We start from the raw sequence: 20,770 nt of genomic DNA on the forward strand, positions 1-20,770 counted from the left end.
GGACACAAGCGGTGCTTAGCAACCGTAACTCTCGGCGCAGGCGCAGTCTTCATCAATGATGCACTGTGGGATTGCTGAATATTGGCATAGCAACCAGGCGACAGAGCCAGCAGTTTGTTTTTACACTCCATGATAGTTTTGCTGTCTATTCTGCGTTAAAGCCTCTTAGCTTCACTGTGGACTGCTGCTATGAACGGGGCCGTGGTGAAGAAGACTCAGGACACGCTCGGCAAAGTGATAAAGAAACCGCCTCTGACGGACAAACTGCTCACCAAGCCACCGTTTAGATACCTCCACGACATCTTAAGCGAGGTGAGACTGATATGCTAACGTTACGATAACGTTAGCAAGTTATACGTTTGTTTAACTATCACCATTAGCCACTTTTGCCCATATATATGAAAAGGCTAGCGCCAACCGGTCCGTTCTAATCATTTAAAAACACAGACAAGCTAGCCAGTTATCCGGCTAATATAACCTGACCAACGTTATCATGGACTATGCTAACCAAGTAACTCAGCTAACATTAACTTCGCAGTAACTAACGTTACTTTCTCCGTAGCTTTTCTCAATCCGTCTTCCGTGTTACGAGTAAGCTCGTACAGCAGCTAAACCATTAAGGTCGGACATGAACCAAAGCAAATAGATGCTAACGTTCACTAGCAATTCAATGTTAGGTTGCTTAACGTCAGTAAGTTAACACAGTGGGTTAGCTAGTCAGCTAACGTTAGCCTGCCGTGTCTACGGCGTCGTGTAGCTGCTAGGCACGACCCACACGCATGGATCAAACCATTTTTTTGTCCACTATTAGCTAACTAGAGTGAGACATTTGTGAGGACTAAGTTAGCTAAATGCGTCCGTCACGTTGAGATCCCGGATGCTGAGCAGCTTACTGCAGCTGGTCTGTTTGATAACACCAAGGGTGACGCTGTGCTCTGATTAATCACTGCATATTGCTTTTATCTTCTTGATCTACAATATAGAGTTGATGTACCACTCCAGGACATTTCAGCTTTGGATACTTGCAGTAATAGTGACTGGGAACTGTTGTTCTAAACTAGTTTATTGATATCATTGAGATGGATCAAACTAAACTTCAAATAATCAACACTTTATCAACTCAAACACTGGCAGAAAAATATCTGTGCGAGTGGTAGGCTATAGGTAACAAAGATGAAATAGATGTGGTACCAACATTGTGCTCCATAAAACACTGCTTCATATCTAAGGCTCCATCTGTTGTTAGTGACCTGAATCCTTTTGATACAAGGTGTCAAGCACGGTGAAATCTGTTTAACCTTTCTCAACCGATGTGAGATCTCATTCTCACTCTACGCCCGTTAAGTAGTCTAATATATCAGGTTCATGTATACTTGATAAGCGTGTCGTCATGTGTGACTCCTTTCCTCTGATTAGCAATGTGTTCGACTGCACGGATGGGCTATCAAACATGCTGAGGTATAGAGCCTAATAGTGGTCCACATTATATATTTACATTTTGTAGGTATACGAAACAGTTAATACTGCAAATAATCTGACAACCGAGTATAAAACCTTTATTTCTCACCACTTTCAGGTCATCAAGACGACTGGTTTTATGAAAGGTCTGTATGGAGAAAATGAAATGAAGTCAGATAATGTTAAGGTAAGTTGACCACACTCTGTCCTCCTGGTTGATCTTTTGTACCCTCTGACCTCCTGCAACACTAAATTGATATCACTGTTTTTGGTTAATAGTGTTCCCCTCATATTTGTTTGTCTCAATTAATGTGTTGCTTGTACACAGAATATGCATTTATGTCCTAAGCAGCAGCTTTTTTATATGAGATCACCTGCGCCTTACATGGGACAGTCTGAGGTCTGTGTGGGAGTAACTTTACACGCTGCCTTTGTGGCTCATTGAGGGAGAAGATCTGGCAGGACATGACTGAGAGGGCTTCAAGTGTCACAACTCAAGTCTGCTGCTTGACAGTTGACCCCAAATCAATACTGGATAGAAAGATGCTGCATGGGCTTTGATAAATGTCACCGATAGAAACTGGATGTCTCACAACAGGCACATTACTGTAGTTAAATTGTGTTAAATTGTGGTTGTTGCATTTAGTATTTCGCATTGTTTCCTCACTCATGTCTGTCACAGGGCTTTTTGTAGAAGCTGCAACAAGTGAATTGAGTAGAGAGACCCCCCCACCCCCCCTCCAAACAGGGAAGCACTGGGACTGAGATTCAGCCCAGGACTTTGGAGAGGCCCTTTCTATGCGAGCATAAACACCACTAACTGTTCCGCCTGCAATGGATCAGCTGTTTCGGGAGTCTTCCCAAACTTACTGACGGGACAGTCCGCCCCTTCCCCAAAATAATGTATCATTCATATATTGAATGCTTTGCTTTCTAAAACATATTTATTGTTAACTCTTTGATTTTGTACCAATATCAACAGATCAAAAGAAGTTAATTTGTTGTTGCCATTTTGTTCTATAAATGACTTTTTTTCTGAAATTCCTGCCCTGGGCTCTTGTATTCGATCAATTTTATATCTAATTCACTGCCTTTTATGTCGGGATGTATTTGTATTTCAGATAGAGAGACAGGCAGACAGAATAAAAGAAAAAAAACATTAATATAACCCTAAAATGTTAATCATGGCAACCACAAGCCCTCTCAGGCATGAGCTCCCATAATCTCAATTAAATTGCTAGACCATGACGATAAAATGTCATGTTACATTAAGCCGACATTTTATTTAATAAGAAGTCTTAATGCATACATTTGAAGACTTCAAACGCATTCAGCTACTGTATGCTCAGACCCTCTGGCATGTTGCTCCAGCAGCTTGGAGCATAAAAGCTAAAAGCTTCCTGAACAGAGAGGTTTGTCCCTCAGAACAACTGAAATGCACGTGTCAGGAAGACCTAAAATTAACAATCAATTGTTGATATGTGATTTGATTTTGGTAGACCTGAGATGACAATATTAAAGATGTTTATAGATAAAAGGATATATTCTCTCTCTGTGTTGCTCAGAGAGAGAGAGCAACGGTCTCACTTTGGATGTGTTTTTCAGACCATAAAGAGCAGATTTGGAGATGACACCAAAGTTACACCTGTGTTTTTTGGGGGATAAATCCTCAAATTGTTTTTTGTGTCCAGTTTCACTTCCTTACAAACTATAAGTATGGCTTCACTTTCATCCTGGTTTAGCAAAACATGGATACCACTGTGCACTCATTCCTATTTGAAGGTGATTTTCGGGATGCGGTCACTAACATCGTATTTCTGGAGATCACACTGTTGTGTGTTCTTGTCATCTGTTATGTGATAAGCACATCACCCTTAATTACCTTACTCTCTTTATCTCTAATATTTAAAAACTTAATAATAATAATTTATATTGAGTGACAGGCCCTCTAGACTGTAGAGGGCCTGTCACTCAATAGAAATGTCATCAGTAAAGGGATCAACACTGCAAAGGCCAGCCTGGTATCATATGTTACACAGAAGGTCTGGCACAGTAACTCCTTATGTTACACAGTTGGCTGATAGACTAGGAGCACTGCTTAGCAGGCTCATTTATCTGGAGTACAATGAAATGAGGTGTTTGTTTGTTCTTTTTTAGAAGAAATATTTTGTTATAAATTCAGATTTTACATGTCCTTTTTCCTGCTGCCTTACAACAACCAACATGTTACTAACATTGGCTCCTGGATTGCTAGATGTCATGTTCAGAAAGCTAACAATTCTGCCATAAATTGTAATGTATAATGTGTAGCAAATTATTTTCAAGGTAAGATATGTGTTTGTTTAAATAGTTTGGCCAAGAAAGGAGAGGAATCAGAGTGGACTAACGCACGACTATTCACACTACCTAGACTCGTAGCCTTCTACATAGTGTGTAGAACATAGTTCGCAAAGATTATGCACATCTCAAGGGTGTAATCATTCTAACTCCCACTGGAGTTCCTTTGCTTTCATAACCACATCCTATCTCTTGTCTCTCCTGTTCACCGCAGCATATTTTTTTCCTTTTTAGGAGAAGGACTCCAAGATCGTGTTCCTCCAGAAAGCGATAGATGTCGTGATGCTGGTGAGTGGCGAGCCCCTGGTGGCAAAGCCAGCGCGCATTGTGGCCGGACATGAGCCTGAGAGAACCAATGAGCTGCTGCAGGCCATGGCCAAGTGCTGCATCAACAAGGTCTGTGTTCTTGGGAGATTACACACACACACACACACACACACGTAAACACAAACTGAAAAGATGAATGGGAAATTGAAAACGCTCACTTTCCAATGTCTCCAGTCTCCATTCTGGCGAAACAATATCATTATGACACTACATTTATAGAAATACCTTTTACTGTGTGTTATGTTTCACATTAAAATGTTGTACTCTTGGGAATATTGTCCAGCCACCCCAGGGAAAATTTTGAAGTATTTTAATTGAACCCTGGAGAAGGAGTGTAAACAGATGAGCTGGTCCCAAAGGGATAGTTGTTCTTTAAACAGTGTTTTGATTTCCCGTCATGTAGAATGTGCGTATTCCTCTCTGATTGTATGCTACTTCTTCTTCCTGTTCTTGTTCTTGAAAAGACATCCTAGATTTAATTGAGATAGTATTTTAGATTTATTTAACTATAAAGTAAAAGCAAATAAAAACCTCACAAATACATGAGAATTTCACCAACGTTCATTAAGCTCTGAAAGTAAGAAACCAAATCCATTAAAAATGCCACCCTCCTTGTTAAATATTCAAACATCACTTAATATTACTCGTTGATATTATTGCTGTATTCAAGTTTTTCTCAATCGCTTTCGCTCAGTTTTTGAAGCAGTTTTTTTTTTTATCATATCTAAACTGTAAGTGCAATTGTCACAGCTGTTTCATGGGATATCACAACTGCATTGCATGTCTGCAAATGGTAGTAACTCTCCCAAAACATTTCGTCCATGCTTCAAAACCTAGTTATTCTGTCAGTAACTTGCCACATAAAGGACAAGTTGTTTTGTCATCGTGTGAGCCGTACTGGTCAAAATGTTTCAAGTTTTTTCACCATGGCAGTAAAATCCTGCAAGATGTTTTTGTTGACACCAACTGCTTACTGTACTGTACAAGAATGTCTGTTTTGTCTATCTGAATGCTATTGTTTATCCCACTGAGCTTCAACAGTGGGGAAAAGTTTACAGGGAAAAGTCAATACTACGCAATACTGTGTACAGAAACATATTATAGACACATTTGTATGTATACAGTAAATACATTTGTGGAGCAATTTCTTACATATACAGTAAACAGAAAGCTCACCGTTGATCTTTCATATACATGTATGTCTGACAGATATGGATTCATTTTGCATGTGACGGCTCATATGATGAAAGAATGTTTAGAAAGACTACGACAATGTTTCTGAGAATCAACTACCAAGTTTTGATCAGCAAGCCATGTGCAAGTGGTTCTTGTCCAAATTGTTGACAGTTTTCTTTGCACGTGTGCCAAAACACATGCAATTTGCTTGAATGAATGAGAAATTCAGATCTGTTGTGAACAAAGTCATTCGGAAAGATCCGGAGAGCTAAAATTATTGTTTTCAAAAGAAATTAAGCCAAAGCAAATGAGAAAAAAGCTGCAAACTGAAGGATTGTCCTGTACTTGGTTTACAGATGTCCAGTGACGATGCAGTGAAGCGAGTGCTTGCAGGAGAAAAGGTGGACATAAAGACCAAGGCCAGCACCTCCAGGTCCCAGGACAAGGAAAACAGGGAGGGACGTGAACGTCCTCTTGATAGAGAGGTGAGAGTCCTCCGTCCACTCTAATAATGGAATTACACACTGTTCATCCTACATCTAGTGTAAAATGTACTGTCTGTGTTAGCATTTAGCCTGGCAAGCTGCAGGCCTGGTTTGAAAAATGAACGAGATGCTCAAATGATGAGTTTCCCAGCATGTAGCTGATGCTGGCGTTATGTCCTCCTCACCCTTTGTGTTGGCATAAACTATTGCAGGAGAAGAAAACCATTACAGAGCGCAGCGGGAGCCGGGACCAGAAGGACCCAGAGCAGCCCAAAGAGCAGGAGAGCCGACGCAGAGACGGTGAGAAGGAGCAACACCGTGACAGGGAGCGCTCTGAAAAGCACCAGCGCAGTGAACAGGACCAACACGCCAAAGACCGAGACCAAGACAAGAGCCGGGACCAGGAGCGAGACAAGGACAAAGACAAAGGACGAGCCAGAGAGAAGGAAAAAGACAAGGAGAGAGACAAAGGCCAGGATAAGACGAGAGATTCTCACAGAGACCGGGAAAGAGACAAGGAAAAGCGGAGAGACAGAGACAAAGAGAGAGAGCGACACAAAGAGCGGGAAGACAGAAACAAAAGTGGAGAGAGTGGCAATAGCAAGGTATGCCCACCGTAACCCCACTCACACCTTAAATGTTAGCAACAAATGCCATTATTTACTTTCTGTGTGTGTGCTTGTGCCTAGGCCAGAGTGTCAGAGGAACCACAGCAGAAAGCCAGCCCTGAGCCCAGCAAAACAGCCAAACCTGTGCCAGCGGTAAGTTCCATCTTTTGGCAGGAATTTCATAAATGATACATTGTTTGATCCAACTGACTATCTCATCTGTAATTATGGTGTGGCAGAGCTTCCTGTATGCCAAGTCAGCCAATTCAGACACATAGAGTTGATCTGATTTTACATGTTAAGTTAAACTTTTTAATGTTGTGCCTCTTATTCTTGCAAGGAACCAAAACCAGATGATGAGGTATTCAACCCTGCAGAAACAGAATGCATAGAACATTAGAGCTTTACAGTACAGTGCATTTTGTTTAGAATGCAGTGACTATTGGTTGCTATGGCATAGTATTTAGCAGACATGTGAGGTCTTGTTTCCTCTTATTACCTGTATAATTGCCTAAATGTGAGTACTTGGTGTGTGTGTGATGTAATATTGTGTTCTTCTTAGCCTGCCGAAGCAGTTGAGAACCAGGTAAGATCTTAATCTGCGAATCACAGTTGTTGTTTTTTTCATTAGCTTCGCCTTGTTGCTTTTTTAAGGGGGGTTGCTACACTTCATTAAATTCCAATGTTTTGTTATTATTAGTATGATACTTCAGGGTATGTTTGTCAGCAGTTCAAAAGACCAGTGTGTAGGATATAGTGACATCTAGTGGTGGGGTTGCAGATTGCAACCAACTGAATTCCCATAACTTTTAACTTTTGTATTTTGTGTGTAGAGGTCTGTCTGTATGCATGGTTTAAATAATAATTTTCCATGTTTATTGGGGCTTAATTGCACTATACCGTACCTCAGTGTACCTCAAGCTTACCAAAGATAATGATGAATGATCATGAAAGGATGGCACAATAGAGAGAGGTCCAAGACAGCGCTCCTCCAAATCACCAACAGTCAGTGAGTGATGTGTGGCTTTTCAGTGCTTATTGTCCTAAACTTGTATCCTTTGCCTGCTTGTCTTTGCTTCTCTCACAGTCTGACAGTCCAGCTAGAATACCTCGGCCTGCATCTGCCAAAGGGCAGAGGCGGAGACCCAAAATTGGAGGTCAAGGTAATCCCCTCCTTTCTTCCCCAGCACCATATTTTAATCAGCTACACCAATGAGGCATACCTCGCATAGGTAAACCAGCTGTCTAAAGTAACTGCACTTTATTATTGACAAAGGGGCTCTTAGTGCATCCAAATAGATTTGACAGTTGAAGGCTTTCTATGTGCATTCCTCCATGTCTAATAAAATCACTGACTGGTTTCACTTAGCGGGAGGTAGTAGTGACTCATCAGGATTACTGTTGGCAGTGTCAACAAAAGCTTCATAGGAACTGACATTAAGAAAAATAAAATAAAAATATTACAAAGATAAACAGCCTATTGGTTTGGTTTTTCATACTCCATATTTACATTGATCTGTAACTATTTCCATAGTTGCACTGGTAATGAAACTAACAATGCCTCTTCTTGTTCTGCTCTCCAACAGATGAATCTGACAGCGAGGGAGGTAATTATTCTCTATCTGTCTCATTAACATTCACACACGAATTCTCCATGTGGGAATTAGTGTCAACATGACAGGAGAGTTGGTGCGCTTCATCTAAAATGCATTTTGAGGATTGCCTTGGTAAATTTCAATAATAGAAAAAGACAGTATTGAAATTGATCAATTCCATAAATACACCAAATAACCCATATTTGGTTGTGACTTTGAAGTAAGCGCCCTACTAATTCAGTACTGAAAGCACAAGGATCGGGGGACAAAGAAGTGTCTTCCCCAATGAGTCAGAGTGCTCTTTGAGTCACAGAGTAAGTACAATCACTCACTGAGGGACTGAGTGACATTCTAACTGATCTAGGGCAACAACATGCTTTTTTTAAGGTGTCTGAGCAAGTCAGTCAGGTTTATTAGTCAAGCTCAATATCAGATATGATGTCTCAAGGGCTTTACAGGATTACTAAAGCAACGGTTCCTGACCTAGACTAAACTCTCCTAGAAGACAACGAGAAAATCCTCAAAGAAGCCCTAACTACATGAAATCCCCCATCTTTACACAGTGAGGTGAACAATCAAGTAGAAGCAGTAGGTGAGTTAAGGACATTTGCAGAAATAAACAAAAAGTTTGAAATTCCAGATACGTTAAGAGTTAAGTCTAAAAGGATAAAATCCATTTATGAGGCAATCTTTCCAAGCCCAAATCGCCTGCTCAGAGTTTAGAGTATGTAAAGGGTTTGTGGAGTTTTAGAAGGAGAACTCACAAGTCAGCCTTAATGGGTTGAAAGTCAATGCACGGCGGCTACGGCTGAAGTTACAATGCTAAATGTACGTGTCCTTTTGCCACAGTGTCTTGAACTAGCTGTAGCTTTGTCAGATTGGTAGCATTTAAGCCATATAAATAACATTGGTACTGTATGAACTTGTTGTAAAGGTATGTACATTAGTGTCAGCGTCCACCATGCGGAGGATAGATCTAATCCTTTGCTGTATTACACTGAGCTAACTATAAGTCGTTGTTGTCCTTTCACAGACGGAGATGCTCTGTTAGCCCAGAGACCTGCTCCCCAGGAAAATGGAGACACTGCAGGCTCCTCAGTGCCGTCCGACATGGCCTCCAGGTCTGTACAGTCAACACTCAACCTTTAATCATTTCACCAGCACTCTGCTGAGGTACAGGGTATTGATCTAGCATTACTATTCAATTTAAAAAACAAAGACAGCTCCCATTAACTGTCAAACAATAAAAGAAATCTCACTTTGATTATTTAAGCTGCTCTCACAATCATCTATCAAACATGTACGTGCACATTTTTTGTTAAGAAGATTTAAGATGTTATTTAAATTATGTGGTAGTTTCTTATTTTTTCTTTTTGTTTATGACAATTTTTCACCTGATGAGAACAATAATTCTGAAGGATCTGTCTCATTAGTTAAATCAGCACACCATTTTTCCCATCGTCGTTCTTCCAATTATTTTTGGAGTATTATGCAGTAGGTCATCTGTTCTAGAAGATGTAGGTGTGTAGGACCAATTGCATTGCATTTTATCCAATTTCTTTATTTGTTTAAAGTTCAGGCTGGTTTGTTCCTGTTCCAGTAGATTACACAGTTGAATCATTGCCTTTTAATTTTGATAATTACAAATGTTCTATGTTTTTAACCAACTAATCGGAGACAGTCGATTGGCTGGGCAGCTGTATTATCGCTGTTTTTGTTGTGTGTTTTGTTTTCCGAGCAACAATTATCATCCTGAAATCTGAACGACTCAGTGAAGCTGTCACAAAGTCGACATCTTGCAAATCACAGAGAGCTGCTAACAGAAGAGTTGGCCTGTAAAGGAAGTCAATAAAAAACAAAAACATAGCCTGTGAAACCAAAGGAAAATGACTTGTATAAATGCACCCATGTTTAGTTCCAAGATGGTTAGTGTAACATCTTATTTCAGTTATGTGTGTAATCCTTTTAATCTGCAACAACAGGCGAATACCACGGCCCGGCAGTGCTCGTCCAGCACCCCCTCGAGTCAAGAAACAGGAAAGTTACTCCGAAGTGACCCCGGCTGAGAGGTGACTTCACCACACATGCTCACTAATGCCATACGTCCTCCTCTTCTTTCTCAATACATTCTTCAGTGTCATCCCTGCCAGCGGGAGACATGGATCACTACTTACATTACTAAAGTAAATGCAGGAAACGCACCGAATGAAGATAGCGTTTTGTAACTGTGTTATAATAGAGCAGGTCTAACCAGTCAACAGTTACACTGGACAAAGGTGTCTACAAGATGGCACACGTCTCTTCTCACAGTGAATGCTATGCGTAGTTTTCAGTTAGAAATGAGTCATGCTCTCTGTCTGCCTACCAGGCTGTCCAGTGCCAAGCCCTCAGCACCAGTCATCATGGATGGGAAGATGCTGTCTGAGGATGAGGAGGATGAAGACAAGCAGTTTCTCGTGGAGGAGGCGGTCCCTCCGCCCTCAGATGCTCCTGAGGTGGAGGTGGTATGTGACTTCAACAGCGAGTTGTTCAAATACAATGAGATTACAGCAGATAGTTATCTAATATATTTTTTCTTTCCATTTCAGGGGCAAGAGCTCGACAGTGAAGACAAACATGGTACGCGGTCGTATCCTGATTGTCTTCTTGCTGAGTTAATCACCTGGTGCTGTGAGGAAACACATTTCTCACTGTTCCTCTCACTGCTTCTCTCACTGTAGGTGGCCTCGTGAAAAAGATCCTCGAGACCAAGAAAGACTATGAACTGTCCCCGTCCTCCCCCAAGTCTAAAGAGCAGGTACGTGCAGTTACAGCAGTAGTTATTCTGCTTCTCCTCTAGAGGGCAGTATCGGCCTAGTTCTCTTCCGCTCACCCTTATCAGTGACTCGGAGCTCCCTTTAAACCTCGCCACTCGTTCTATCAGCCGGTCTCTCTCGGAGGTTTGCTCTCCAGCGCAAATGTTTGAACCACAGTGAACGGCCCAGTGCAACACTGGTTATTATGAAAAGAAAGATATAAACAAATGGAGTGGAGAGGTGTAATTGCACCGCCTCGTAACCACAAATATGCTCCCCTTCGGTGAGGCTGAGGGGCTAATAAGCAAATGTGCCCTCTGGCAGACCACACGCAATTGAAACACGCATCAAGATGTCTGGAGCCTGTTTTCTGGGGTTGCTCAATATCTTAGGTATGCTTGATTTGTTGTATTATTACAGACTTCTCTGTTCTGTGTACAGTTTAGGGGGTATCTGCCATCTTGGAGACTAGCTTTCAGAGCAATCTTGTTCTGGCTGTTCACACTCCCTCCCCTAGTGTGTACTTCGGTTATTCCAGAAAATAGACAATGCACAACCAGTGGGAGGTTTCAGTCCTCCATTTAAACTCCAATGCACTCAGTTATCAGCTTTTCTTTTAAAGGTCCTACTTTCTTCTCAACTCTTTGATTTAGACTTCATATTAGACTTTTTTTTTTTTTTTTTTTTTCAAAGTGACGCATTACTGCTGTTGATCATGCAGTCCCCTCCGTCAGTTTATTCATCAGCCTTAGAGAGAGCCGTCTCTCATTGTTATTTTGAGTGTGAATCAGTGTGAAGCTTACAGTTTGGTCTGCAGTCCATGGTGTAAGGCGGCGTACGCTGTCTTGCTTTGGGTGGTCCTCTTCACTGAAGCATACTCTCCCGGCATCCCTTCCTAGCTGACCACCCTGACTCTGATGGATGCTCTGTTTTGGACTGGCACTCATGCAAAAAAAAAAAAAATCCCCCGACCTATCTCCTCCTAACGGCGGCCTCAGACAGCATCCCTCGTAACTCACACCTGAAGTTGTCTCAAGCTTTGCCACCAGTAAACTGAAATAGCTTGTCGGGAATTTGTATGCCAGGCATTTAACCAACCTTGTGTGTGTGTGTGTGTGTGTGTGTGTGTAATAATAAAATACCCATAATAATTAGATTGGGGTAAATTTCCATTATTGGGATAATCATGAATATCGTCACGACTTGAAAAAGCTCTCTAGCTCATTGTCATGATGAAGAAGTGAAAAATAGAGCCTACAAAAGTAAAGTAATATGTAGGCTAAGAAAGAACAGACTCCTGCAATGTTGCTTTTTCTAAAATGTATCCTTAATTTATGCAGGTGGACCTTATGATTTATTATTATTACCTTATTCAAGAGTTTGTTTCTCACATAAAAAGGATGTGTGTCCTATCTGTGAAGCAAAACAAACAATTGTTTCTTAACAAAATGTAAGGTAAAGTGATTCCAGTATGTTTTGGTGCCATATTAAGCATATTTGTATGATTATCGGGATTACATTGTGAATCGCAATTACTTTGGCCATGACGTGAAATTTTCACATCACTCCATACGACCCGCTCTTCTCTTAAAAAGAATGTATCTAAAGAAACTATGCACCAAAACATACATGCACAGACACACAGGAAAACATCCAAAATGGAAGAGCTCTTTGTGGAACGTGAGCGTTGCATAGCCTCGTAGAGTTTATCCTAATTTTCTTAATGGAGCCTCCTCAGTTTTCAGAGCTTCATTTCAGAGTATCCTGTACGGTGTGCACACACAGCTTCTAACAGGTATGTCTGGACATAGCAACTGTTCAGTCCAGCCCTCCATCATTATTGGCCTTACCTCGTCAGCTGTATAAAGAACTGTAATGACTTCCTTCCTGACATGAAACGGTGGAGAGGTCAACCTAATTGAGTAGTTTTTTTTTTTTTTCTTTCTTCTTTTTACTTGTAATCACGGTAAAACACGCAGGGTCAAAAATGTAAATATTGAGCTTCCTCATTCAATGTGGTATGACGGACGGGTTTGAGATTTCAGCTGCCGCTATTCATTTTCTTAAAGGCCGATGTTTATCAAAACACTGAGTCACAAACCACCCTGATTTAAGATCCGGCATCATGTTCAGTTAAAAAAAAAAATGGCGACCTTTGCACCATTTCGTATATATTTCATGAAAATCCAAACTACACATTCTTACCCGCATTGTAATTTATGTTCTCTGTCATTTCTGAATTATTTTAGCTATTGTTTAAGCCAGTGCATAGTTGCCACATTGCCGCTAATGTAAATACAGGGAATTCTTAAACAGGCAAATGATTGTATTCGCCGTGTCCCACCACAGTGGTGTGTGTGACTGAAGAATTTGCTGTATATTTATGGGGATGCCCTTCCTCATGACCCCCTCGGCGGTATTGTATATTATTCCAAGATAGCTCTCTTTTTATTTAGACAGAATCTGCCCCTTGCAGCAGCTGCGTTTTCATAAGATTTTTTTGTGTACTCTTTTCCCCCCACCAAATTAGCCTTGATGATGGTTTGTAATGTATAAATAAACCCTGTGGCATACGAATGGATTGCTGTTGAGTGAGAGTCACGGAGCGGAAGGGCCAGAATACTCTCTGCAGAATTGTCAAGAAAATAAATACTCCTCTCTGCAGACCTCTGTGTCTTTATAAACATCTTTTTTGTGGAAACATAAGGAAATGGCCCTGTGGCATTCCATTAGTCATATTACTTTTGTAGAGGTCATACTGACTCGTTAGAGGCGTGGGGTCAGGTTTATGAGGAGTACCTACCTGAAGCACCCACAATCTGTCAGCCGACCAGACCTCAATCGTGCACAGTTATGTTTAGGAGTAGTATCTTCCAACCTTTCAAAATTGCTTTTTCTCTCCACGAAAATGTTTTGAATGATGAGCAACCTCCTTAAAAATAAGAAGAGAAATCCAGTTTACATTTTCAGTTACTGCAGTTGGACCCTTTTGGAAGGTTTCTGTCAGTTCACCTCGTAGCCCGGGGTGGTGATCTCAATTGTCTCCCCAAGGGGCTACAGTGGCCTTACAACAACATCCTTTCTCCTCACCTCACTGACTCCAAGCTATTTTTATGATCTAGCTAGACTTGTGAGCGGCCCGCTATGAAAAATGACGAGGAAGCCCATAAACAACGTCCCAGAGCCCCATACTCACTCTGTGCTTTGCTCACCAGATCTCCTACGGGGCAACACATTGTAAAAAGCACTGGGATGCGCTTCAGTGTCTTCAAATGGTCACCAGTAGCCAGTAGAATTGTTCCCCAGAAGCTCTGAATCTCTTGCATGTTTTTTTTTTGTGTGTTTGTGACGATGGAAGAGCAGTTCGCTTGAGTTCATGAAGAGTGACATTTGAGCACAACCTACTGTAACGACTATAACTTGACCTTAAATTTATTCAACTTGAATGTTGACTAAACGGCTCTAACGAGAGGTTTGTACACTTGTCTCTCATCCTCCAAGTGAAGCTGATTAATGTCCAGTAATGAAGCATCTCTCCCTATGATGGAGGCTAATCTCCTGCTGTCTAAATGATTGCTTTCCCAGCTAATGATACCCCAGAGGTTGCTCCGCCACTGTCGGCCTCTCTCCATGCGCGCCATTTTTCTTGTCAAAGGAGACTGAGGAATGTCTTCCTCTTGCCTCCAGTCCATAAATCACATATTTGCACAAACTTCCAAATTATGCCGATTGGACGTCCGATAACCGGGTGAAATTATTTCATCCTGTTTTCCCTCCTTTTGACGGAGACCTAAGCAGAGAGGTTGTAGTTAAGATGAAAGATTTCAACTCAACAACTTAGTTGCAGTCCAACAACGTACAGTAAGTACTGATGAAAACAAGATGAAAGTATTTATTTATGTACTTCCACAAGATGGAGACATCTCAATCTACAAACAGTTCTGTAGGTATAAAACTCTTAAAAGCGACAACCCCCCCCCCCCCCCTTTTTTTAGTCCACCTGCCCTTTCTAGCTCCAGCCAGCGGCTGTGTCTTCCCCATTGCCTGGGGCTTTCATCACTGTCTGAGATAATGGGAAAACCTTTCCCTGTCTCCACCCCTTCCTCCTCTCTCTCACCTCCTGCACCTCTGCGGTCACCACGTCTAAATATTGTTCTGTGATCTGGGTGAGAAAAAGGAAAACTAGGAGCACACAGGTCTCGTAGACCCCGACAGAGACCTCCATAAAGCTGTGATTTATATCCACCTGGACAGAGTGCACACGAACTAGGGGTCATGTTTTCACTCCGAGTTTTTTTTTTTTTTTTTATTATTTTCCGAGGGAGAGGGAGCGGGAGGGGGGTTGAGGGGCAGGGTAGCCAAGAGGACGGCAAATAGAATGAAGCCATGGGTCCCGTCTGGGCCGCGCAGACCAGACCGCAGGCCGAATGAGCCGTGGAGTGTTTGTCTAGCTGCGGGGTCCAGAGCGCCCAGTGGAAAGCCACCCACCTTGTTATGGGGAGCGCTGGGCCCAGGCATTTCAACCCCTCGCACTCTTGAACCGCCTCAAGTAGGTAACAAAGAGCGAGGCTGTCGGAAATTTGTACTTGCCTTCCTGTAAAAGACACGATGGCAAAACGGTGACGCTTGATGTCATTCCTGCAGTGTGGTCGTGTCCAGTCAAGCTGCCTTCTCAAACTGTAATTGCTGAGCTGTTTGGTTTGTTCTGAGAGATGGCTTCGATAAGGATGTATGTGCCAGCCACGCCAAGCGTGTGTGACAGGCTGTGTGTTTTGAAGAGGAAGCTGTCACTCGGTTTACACACCGTCGTGAATATGATTCCCCGCTGCCTCACGAGGGCAGGTGCTCCCATCTGTGGAGCCGATTGGTATAAATTGGCCCACGGGTTGAACTTGAAAGGAGCCATAAGTGTAGTAGTTGTTACTCAATACTGTAGTAAAATAACCCCGCTGCCACAGCTTGTTACTAAAATAAACAAGACTTAAAGATCGAGAGTGCAGAGGGGCTGTGCGTGTCCAACTGTATGCTTCGCCTCAGACTTCGCTTGGTGTGTGTGTGGCTTTAGGTTTGCAATACTGACTGCTTTCGCATTACGCACACGCATACGCACACTCAGAGGCCTTGCGAAGCCCAGCTGAGCAAACATCCTTGGATTTGCTCCCTGCCAAGGGAGGGCTATCCCTGATACCTCACCCCCTCCTTTTTGCCATTGAGGGACCGAGTGTAATTTGGATATGGTGAAACCCCCCCATCCCCCCAACAACCATACACTGGAGGCCTTCATCAACCAGTCCCCATACTTTTGGCCAACACAATTCAGCAGCACCTTTGATCTTTATATATACAGCTAGGTTGGTGGAATTCCTGCCTAACATTTCTAGCCTTGAAATCCTAAACCACTAAATGCAGCCCTGCTCTGGTTCTGGACATTTGAGCCTCTGCTGGCAAAGGTAGAATTCTTAAAGAGGGTTTGTTATGTTTTGGTCTCAGGAAGCACAAGTGATTTTTGTGTGTGTTCTTCCAGCTGTTTGATACACGGTTTGGTTTAAAGGTGCTACATTTGATATTCAGAGCATTAATATAGCAGCAAACAACTATTTGCAATGTAAAGATATAGTGGAGTAATGTCTACCTGAGACTGAATTCAGTGTGTGTGTTGTTATAAGAGCTTCTCCATCTTTTGTTGACATAACCGGAGTTGCCGCGCTTGCTTTTAGTGCATGTGAGCGGCCACACTGGTGAGCCGCCGCTGTCCAACCACCGCTGTCCAACCACCGCTGTCCAACCACCGCTGTCCACTGAAAATTTCTTTCTATGCCTTTTAAGCCTTGCATCTGCATTTGAAATTGAATTAATCATTCCTCAAATACCAACATGTACAGCGCACTCCTAGAAATTTTTGTAAGTTGACAGCACCAACGATTTCATCCCCCCCACCCATCGCATTCTCCTCCTCCTCTTCCAGAACGTGGTGTCTGAAGCGGCAAGGAAGAAAGAGCGGGACATGGTGACGCGGGAGATAGAGCGGCTCCGCTCATCCATCCAGACGGTGTGCCGCAGCGCCCTGCCCCTGGGTAAGATCATGGACTACATACAGGAGGACATGGACGCCATGCAGGCTGAGCTGAACACCTGGCGGCGGGAGAACAAGGAGCACGCACAGGCCTTGCTACAGGAGCAGAGGTGAGGTCGGCTCGCACACAACACGCTGAAAATGTTGAGCCGCTTTCTCATGCAGGGAGCCATCTTAACATTGAATTTACTGATTTTTGTTTTGTTTTGCTGTTTCACAGGAAAGTCATCATAATTTATATTAAGCTACTACCATATGCCATTTTTTCTATGAAAACACAGGTCATGTGTGGATATAATCACACTGTCATTTTAAATGTGTGATTCATTGTTATCTTAAATAAAAAGTGATGAGCAACTCTAAGGTGGCTGCTTGAGTAACATTTTCTAACAGCTAATTGTTCCGTTACTGTGTTTTCTGGTCACGGTGGACACTTTCTCAACCTGTTTTTTATGTTATTGCATGTTAGCAAATTCATCATCCCTTCTGTGTGTTTGTACGTGCGTTTGCATGCTAATGCTGCAGAGAGACAGACAGGGCGGTGGAGCCTCTGAAGTCGGAGCTCGTTGAGCTGGAGCAGCTCATCAAGGACCAGCAGGACAAGATTTGTGCTGTGAGGTCCAACATACTGAGGAATGAGGAGAAGATCCAGAAGATGGTGATGGGAATCAACTTCTCCTCCAGGCCATAAAGTTAGGAACAAGGTCTACAAAGAAAACCTGTACTAAATAAATGCACTGAGGATTTAGGGATGAACAGTGTCTCATTCAGAATAATGGTAAGACCATTTAGTTTTTTTCTTGGAGGTGATGTGGGATGGGACCAAACATTGCACTTTGAGGGGTTTTGTCAGAAAGGAGATGGACCCAAACATATCAGTCAGGTGTTGGTAAATAAAAGCTCCGTATGATGGCTTGGCGGTCTGACTCTACTCTAACATCTGCTGTCACTGATGGATGCTTGAATTAATTGATAATAAAAATATCTTCCTGCTCTGCACACTAACCGTAGCCATCGTTTACCCCTTTTCTGTAATGGTGCCTTTGTGGAATGAGTCAGTGAACAGTTAGACTTAATAGTTGCATTTAATGCTGGGTGATTTCATCAATAGCCCTATATATTCCAAAATACACAATAATAAAACATAAAAATGATTTGTTCTACACTCAGCAATCCCTGGACCTAATTTTAAAACCTATACACTTGTTTATTTTTGTATTTTTATTAACCTAGCAAAACAAAACTGTGGCACATTGTGGTTGCTTTGGTTTCATTGCCTCACCTCTCATTTTTCCTGGCTGTGGGGAACTTAGGAAGCAGTCTTTTGATCTAGTTCATGCTGTTTCTAAGATGAATATTACATCTGCTATAGTGCTATTGAACTAGCTATACATGAGTAATGAAGTATTCCTGTGTTCAAATACATTTCCTGGGGCTTGCATGGAGAAATGTAGGACTTATGTGGGAGTCCTGATGGTTTAGCTGATTGAAATGTATGTGACATGATGTGGTGTCCTGGGACCTTTTACATGTCATACTGAGCTTTACTTTTGCTTCCAAACATTTTTCTATAAGCTTCCTTCTTCTTCAAGCTACTCTTACTAAAAAAAAGAAAAGAAAAGATTTATTCTGTTTTTCAGCAACCTTTGCCTGCTTACAACAACCATATCCCATCTTGTAAAAAGCAATACTCAGACGGCCGCCATTGTGGAGATCCCTGCACTTTATTTCTACTTTAGGATTTGCCAAATTGTTTCTTTCTTGGGATGAAGACAATGTTTGGTCAGATGGCAACTTTTTGTGTAAACTTTCATTCCTATTCTTTATAAATACGGGAAAAAATAATTATACCATAATGTTACTCGCTCCTGTTGTGACTTTAAGAAATATGCTTTACAGATGTAGCAAATATGACAATCTGAAGCAATACTCGGCTGATAATTGCAGTTGGAAACTGTCCCAGTGTTCCTTAAAGTTCCAATAATGTGTGAATGAAATTCAAATAACAAAACAAGATTCAACTAGTCAGCCGTGATTCCTTGCATAGTGGCCTGTCTCACTCTGAAAATGCAGTTAACATATTTAGTACCGACGTAACTTCACATTGCTGTTATTACTTGCACAAGTGCGTTTGCTACCTCTAGTTCTACTTCAGGTATTGACTCCCAGTGTTTACACAAAATATAAAAAAAACATTTGGTTGGATTGATGAATCCATTATTTTAATATTTTTTTTATTTTTATTCACAAAGCTTTTTTTTCCAGATGTTAATGTGACAACCATACATACAGTAGCTAGGACTTCAAAACATCTGCCCAAACACAGGTTTCCACTTCCACTTTCTCGTCAGATCAACGTGTGTGAGGATAGGTGGCACAACACCTCAATACAGCTGGAAGCTGTTACTCTGGCAGAACAGACAGCAAGTACCAGAGGTTGCCAGTGGGAAGAAATGTTCATGGGCATCAACAGCTACAGGAAACAAAGCAAAGTTACTCTGATTAATCTTTCAAAAGCTGCATTTCTTCTGTGGTACTTTTAATTCTATTCATTTGACTGATCTTTTTGAGAGCCAGTCACTATGAGGATTCCAAAGTTAAAACTCTCATTTAGTCTGATTTTACATCTTTTTCACCTCATTATTATGTTTAGTCCATCAATTATAATCAAAGTAACTTATTGAAAACTACATACAAAACTTGTGGAAAGGTGAGACCCTGCGTGTTTATATGTCTTATATGTAACAATGTAAAGTACTTGTATCATAATCTCTGTTTCTCTTTCAACTGTACATTATGTATATGTGGAGATTGTATCATAGTTCAGATAATTATATAATTTTGTAGTGGAGTGAAATAAACGGTTACATTGCAGTAAATACTTGTTTCTCCTTGTTTTTAAGAGTCAACGGAGAGTGGCGACTGTTGCTGAGAGTAGTTGAGAGAAAAGTTGGCCTTATAATGGAGACGTAATGAGAGGTCTGGATCGCTGGAGTTACAGTGTGAGCGAAATGATAAACGGCCCTGGTTTATGATTTTGACGAGTTCATGCATGTGAAGTCCTTGAGGCGTCTGGCACGGCCAAGTCACACTCTCAACGGGACTCCTTTTCTTTTGAAGCCTAGACCGACATGACAGAAGTAAAACATTTAACTGTTCTTTTTGAGAACCTCAAGTAACATTAGCAGCAACATTTTTTTTTTCTCCATCTGGCAAGCCATGAAACAGCTGCAACACGCACAAAGCATATTAGGAAGCCCCTTTAACGGCTATTGAGCAAGGTTTGGACAGAGCATTTGTGATGCAAGTCAGATTTATCTGAAGGCCCCCGAGCAGAAGGCACGGACAAAGACGCTGGCCCCAGTCTCAACAGGTGGATTAAGATAAGGCCACAGCGCAGTCCGAGGAAAGGACAGCTCCATTATCCATCTGCGTTTCCCTTTTAATCTTCACTATTTAAAAAAAGACTCTGTTGACTTTACCCTTTGAATTTTACAATGGATCTGGCTGCTAATGAGTGACCACATCTTTTACTTTCACTTTTGTTGTCCACACGTACCCACTAATCCTTATGTTAGGCCCAATCACTTTTATTTTTTTTTACTTTAATAATAATTAAACTACACTTTGTGTGGAAAAAACACAATGCCAGGGTTGGGAGCGGTCACATAACCTCTCCGATCTGACATTGTCCAGCCTTAATTAAATTACTATTGAATGGTCATTACTCTGATGGTTGCAATCAGTAGGATGAGCTGCGTACTATGACCCCAGGTCTTGTGATAGTATGGGTTTGAATCTGGCTGCAAGCTTACAATAACTAATAACGTAAGTCTCAAAATTATAATTGCAAATCACTGCTCCATGAACTGATATCTGATGATCGATACAACTGAATTTCAGAATTTTCCTCCAT

General features: G+C 41.7%; 1 protein-coding gene across 3 annotated transcripts; it reads left to right on the plus strand.

Moving 5' to 3' along the window:
- Positions 1–10: 10 nt before the first annotated feature.
- traf3ip1 (TNF receptor-associated factor 3 interacting protein 1) lies at positions 11–19,728 on the plus strand. Of its 3 annotated transcripts, none has more exons than XM_031875053.1 (16): positions 11–312; positions 1,577–1,645; positions 4,030–4,191; positions 5,655–5,783; positions 5,996–6,388; positions 6,473–6,544; positions 6,954–6,977; positions 7,479–7,554; positions 7,978–7,998; positions 9,020–9,107; positions 9,969–10,055; positions 10,355–10,487; positions 10,575–10,605; positions 10,707–10,783; positions 16,747–16,964; positions 17,380–19,728. In XM_031875053.1, exons 1-16 carry the CDS (start codon positions 190–192, stop codon positions 17,543–17,545), a joined length of 1,869 nt encoding a protein of 622 aa, XP_031730913.1. In that variant the 5' UTR covers positions 11–189; the 3' UTR covers positions 17,546–19,728. The 3 variants fall into 3 exon arrangements, with proteins under 3 accessions (XP_031730913.1, XP_031730912.1, XP_031730915.1); XM_031875052.1 differs by having other exon boundaries at positions 13–312; positions 10,355–10,490; XM_031875055.1 differs by lacking the exon at positions 6,954–6,977 and having other exon boundaries at positions 13–312; positions 10,355–10,490.
- The last annotated feature ends 1,042 nt before the right edge of the window (positions 19,729–20,770 follow it).

This window comes from Anarrhichthys ocellatus, unplaced genomic scaffold (genome assembly GCF_004355925.1).
Source record: "Anarrhichthys ocellatus isolate YVR2014 unplaced genomic scaffold, GSC_Weel_1.0 scaffold86, whole genome shotgun sequence".
NCBI classification, from domain to species: Eukaryota; Metazoa; Chordata; class Actinopteri; order Perciformes; family Anarhichadidae; genus Anarrhichthys; species Anarrhichthys ocellatus.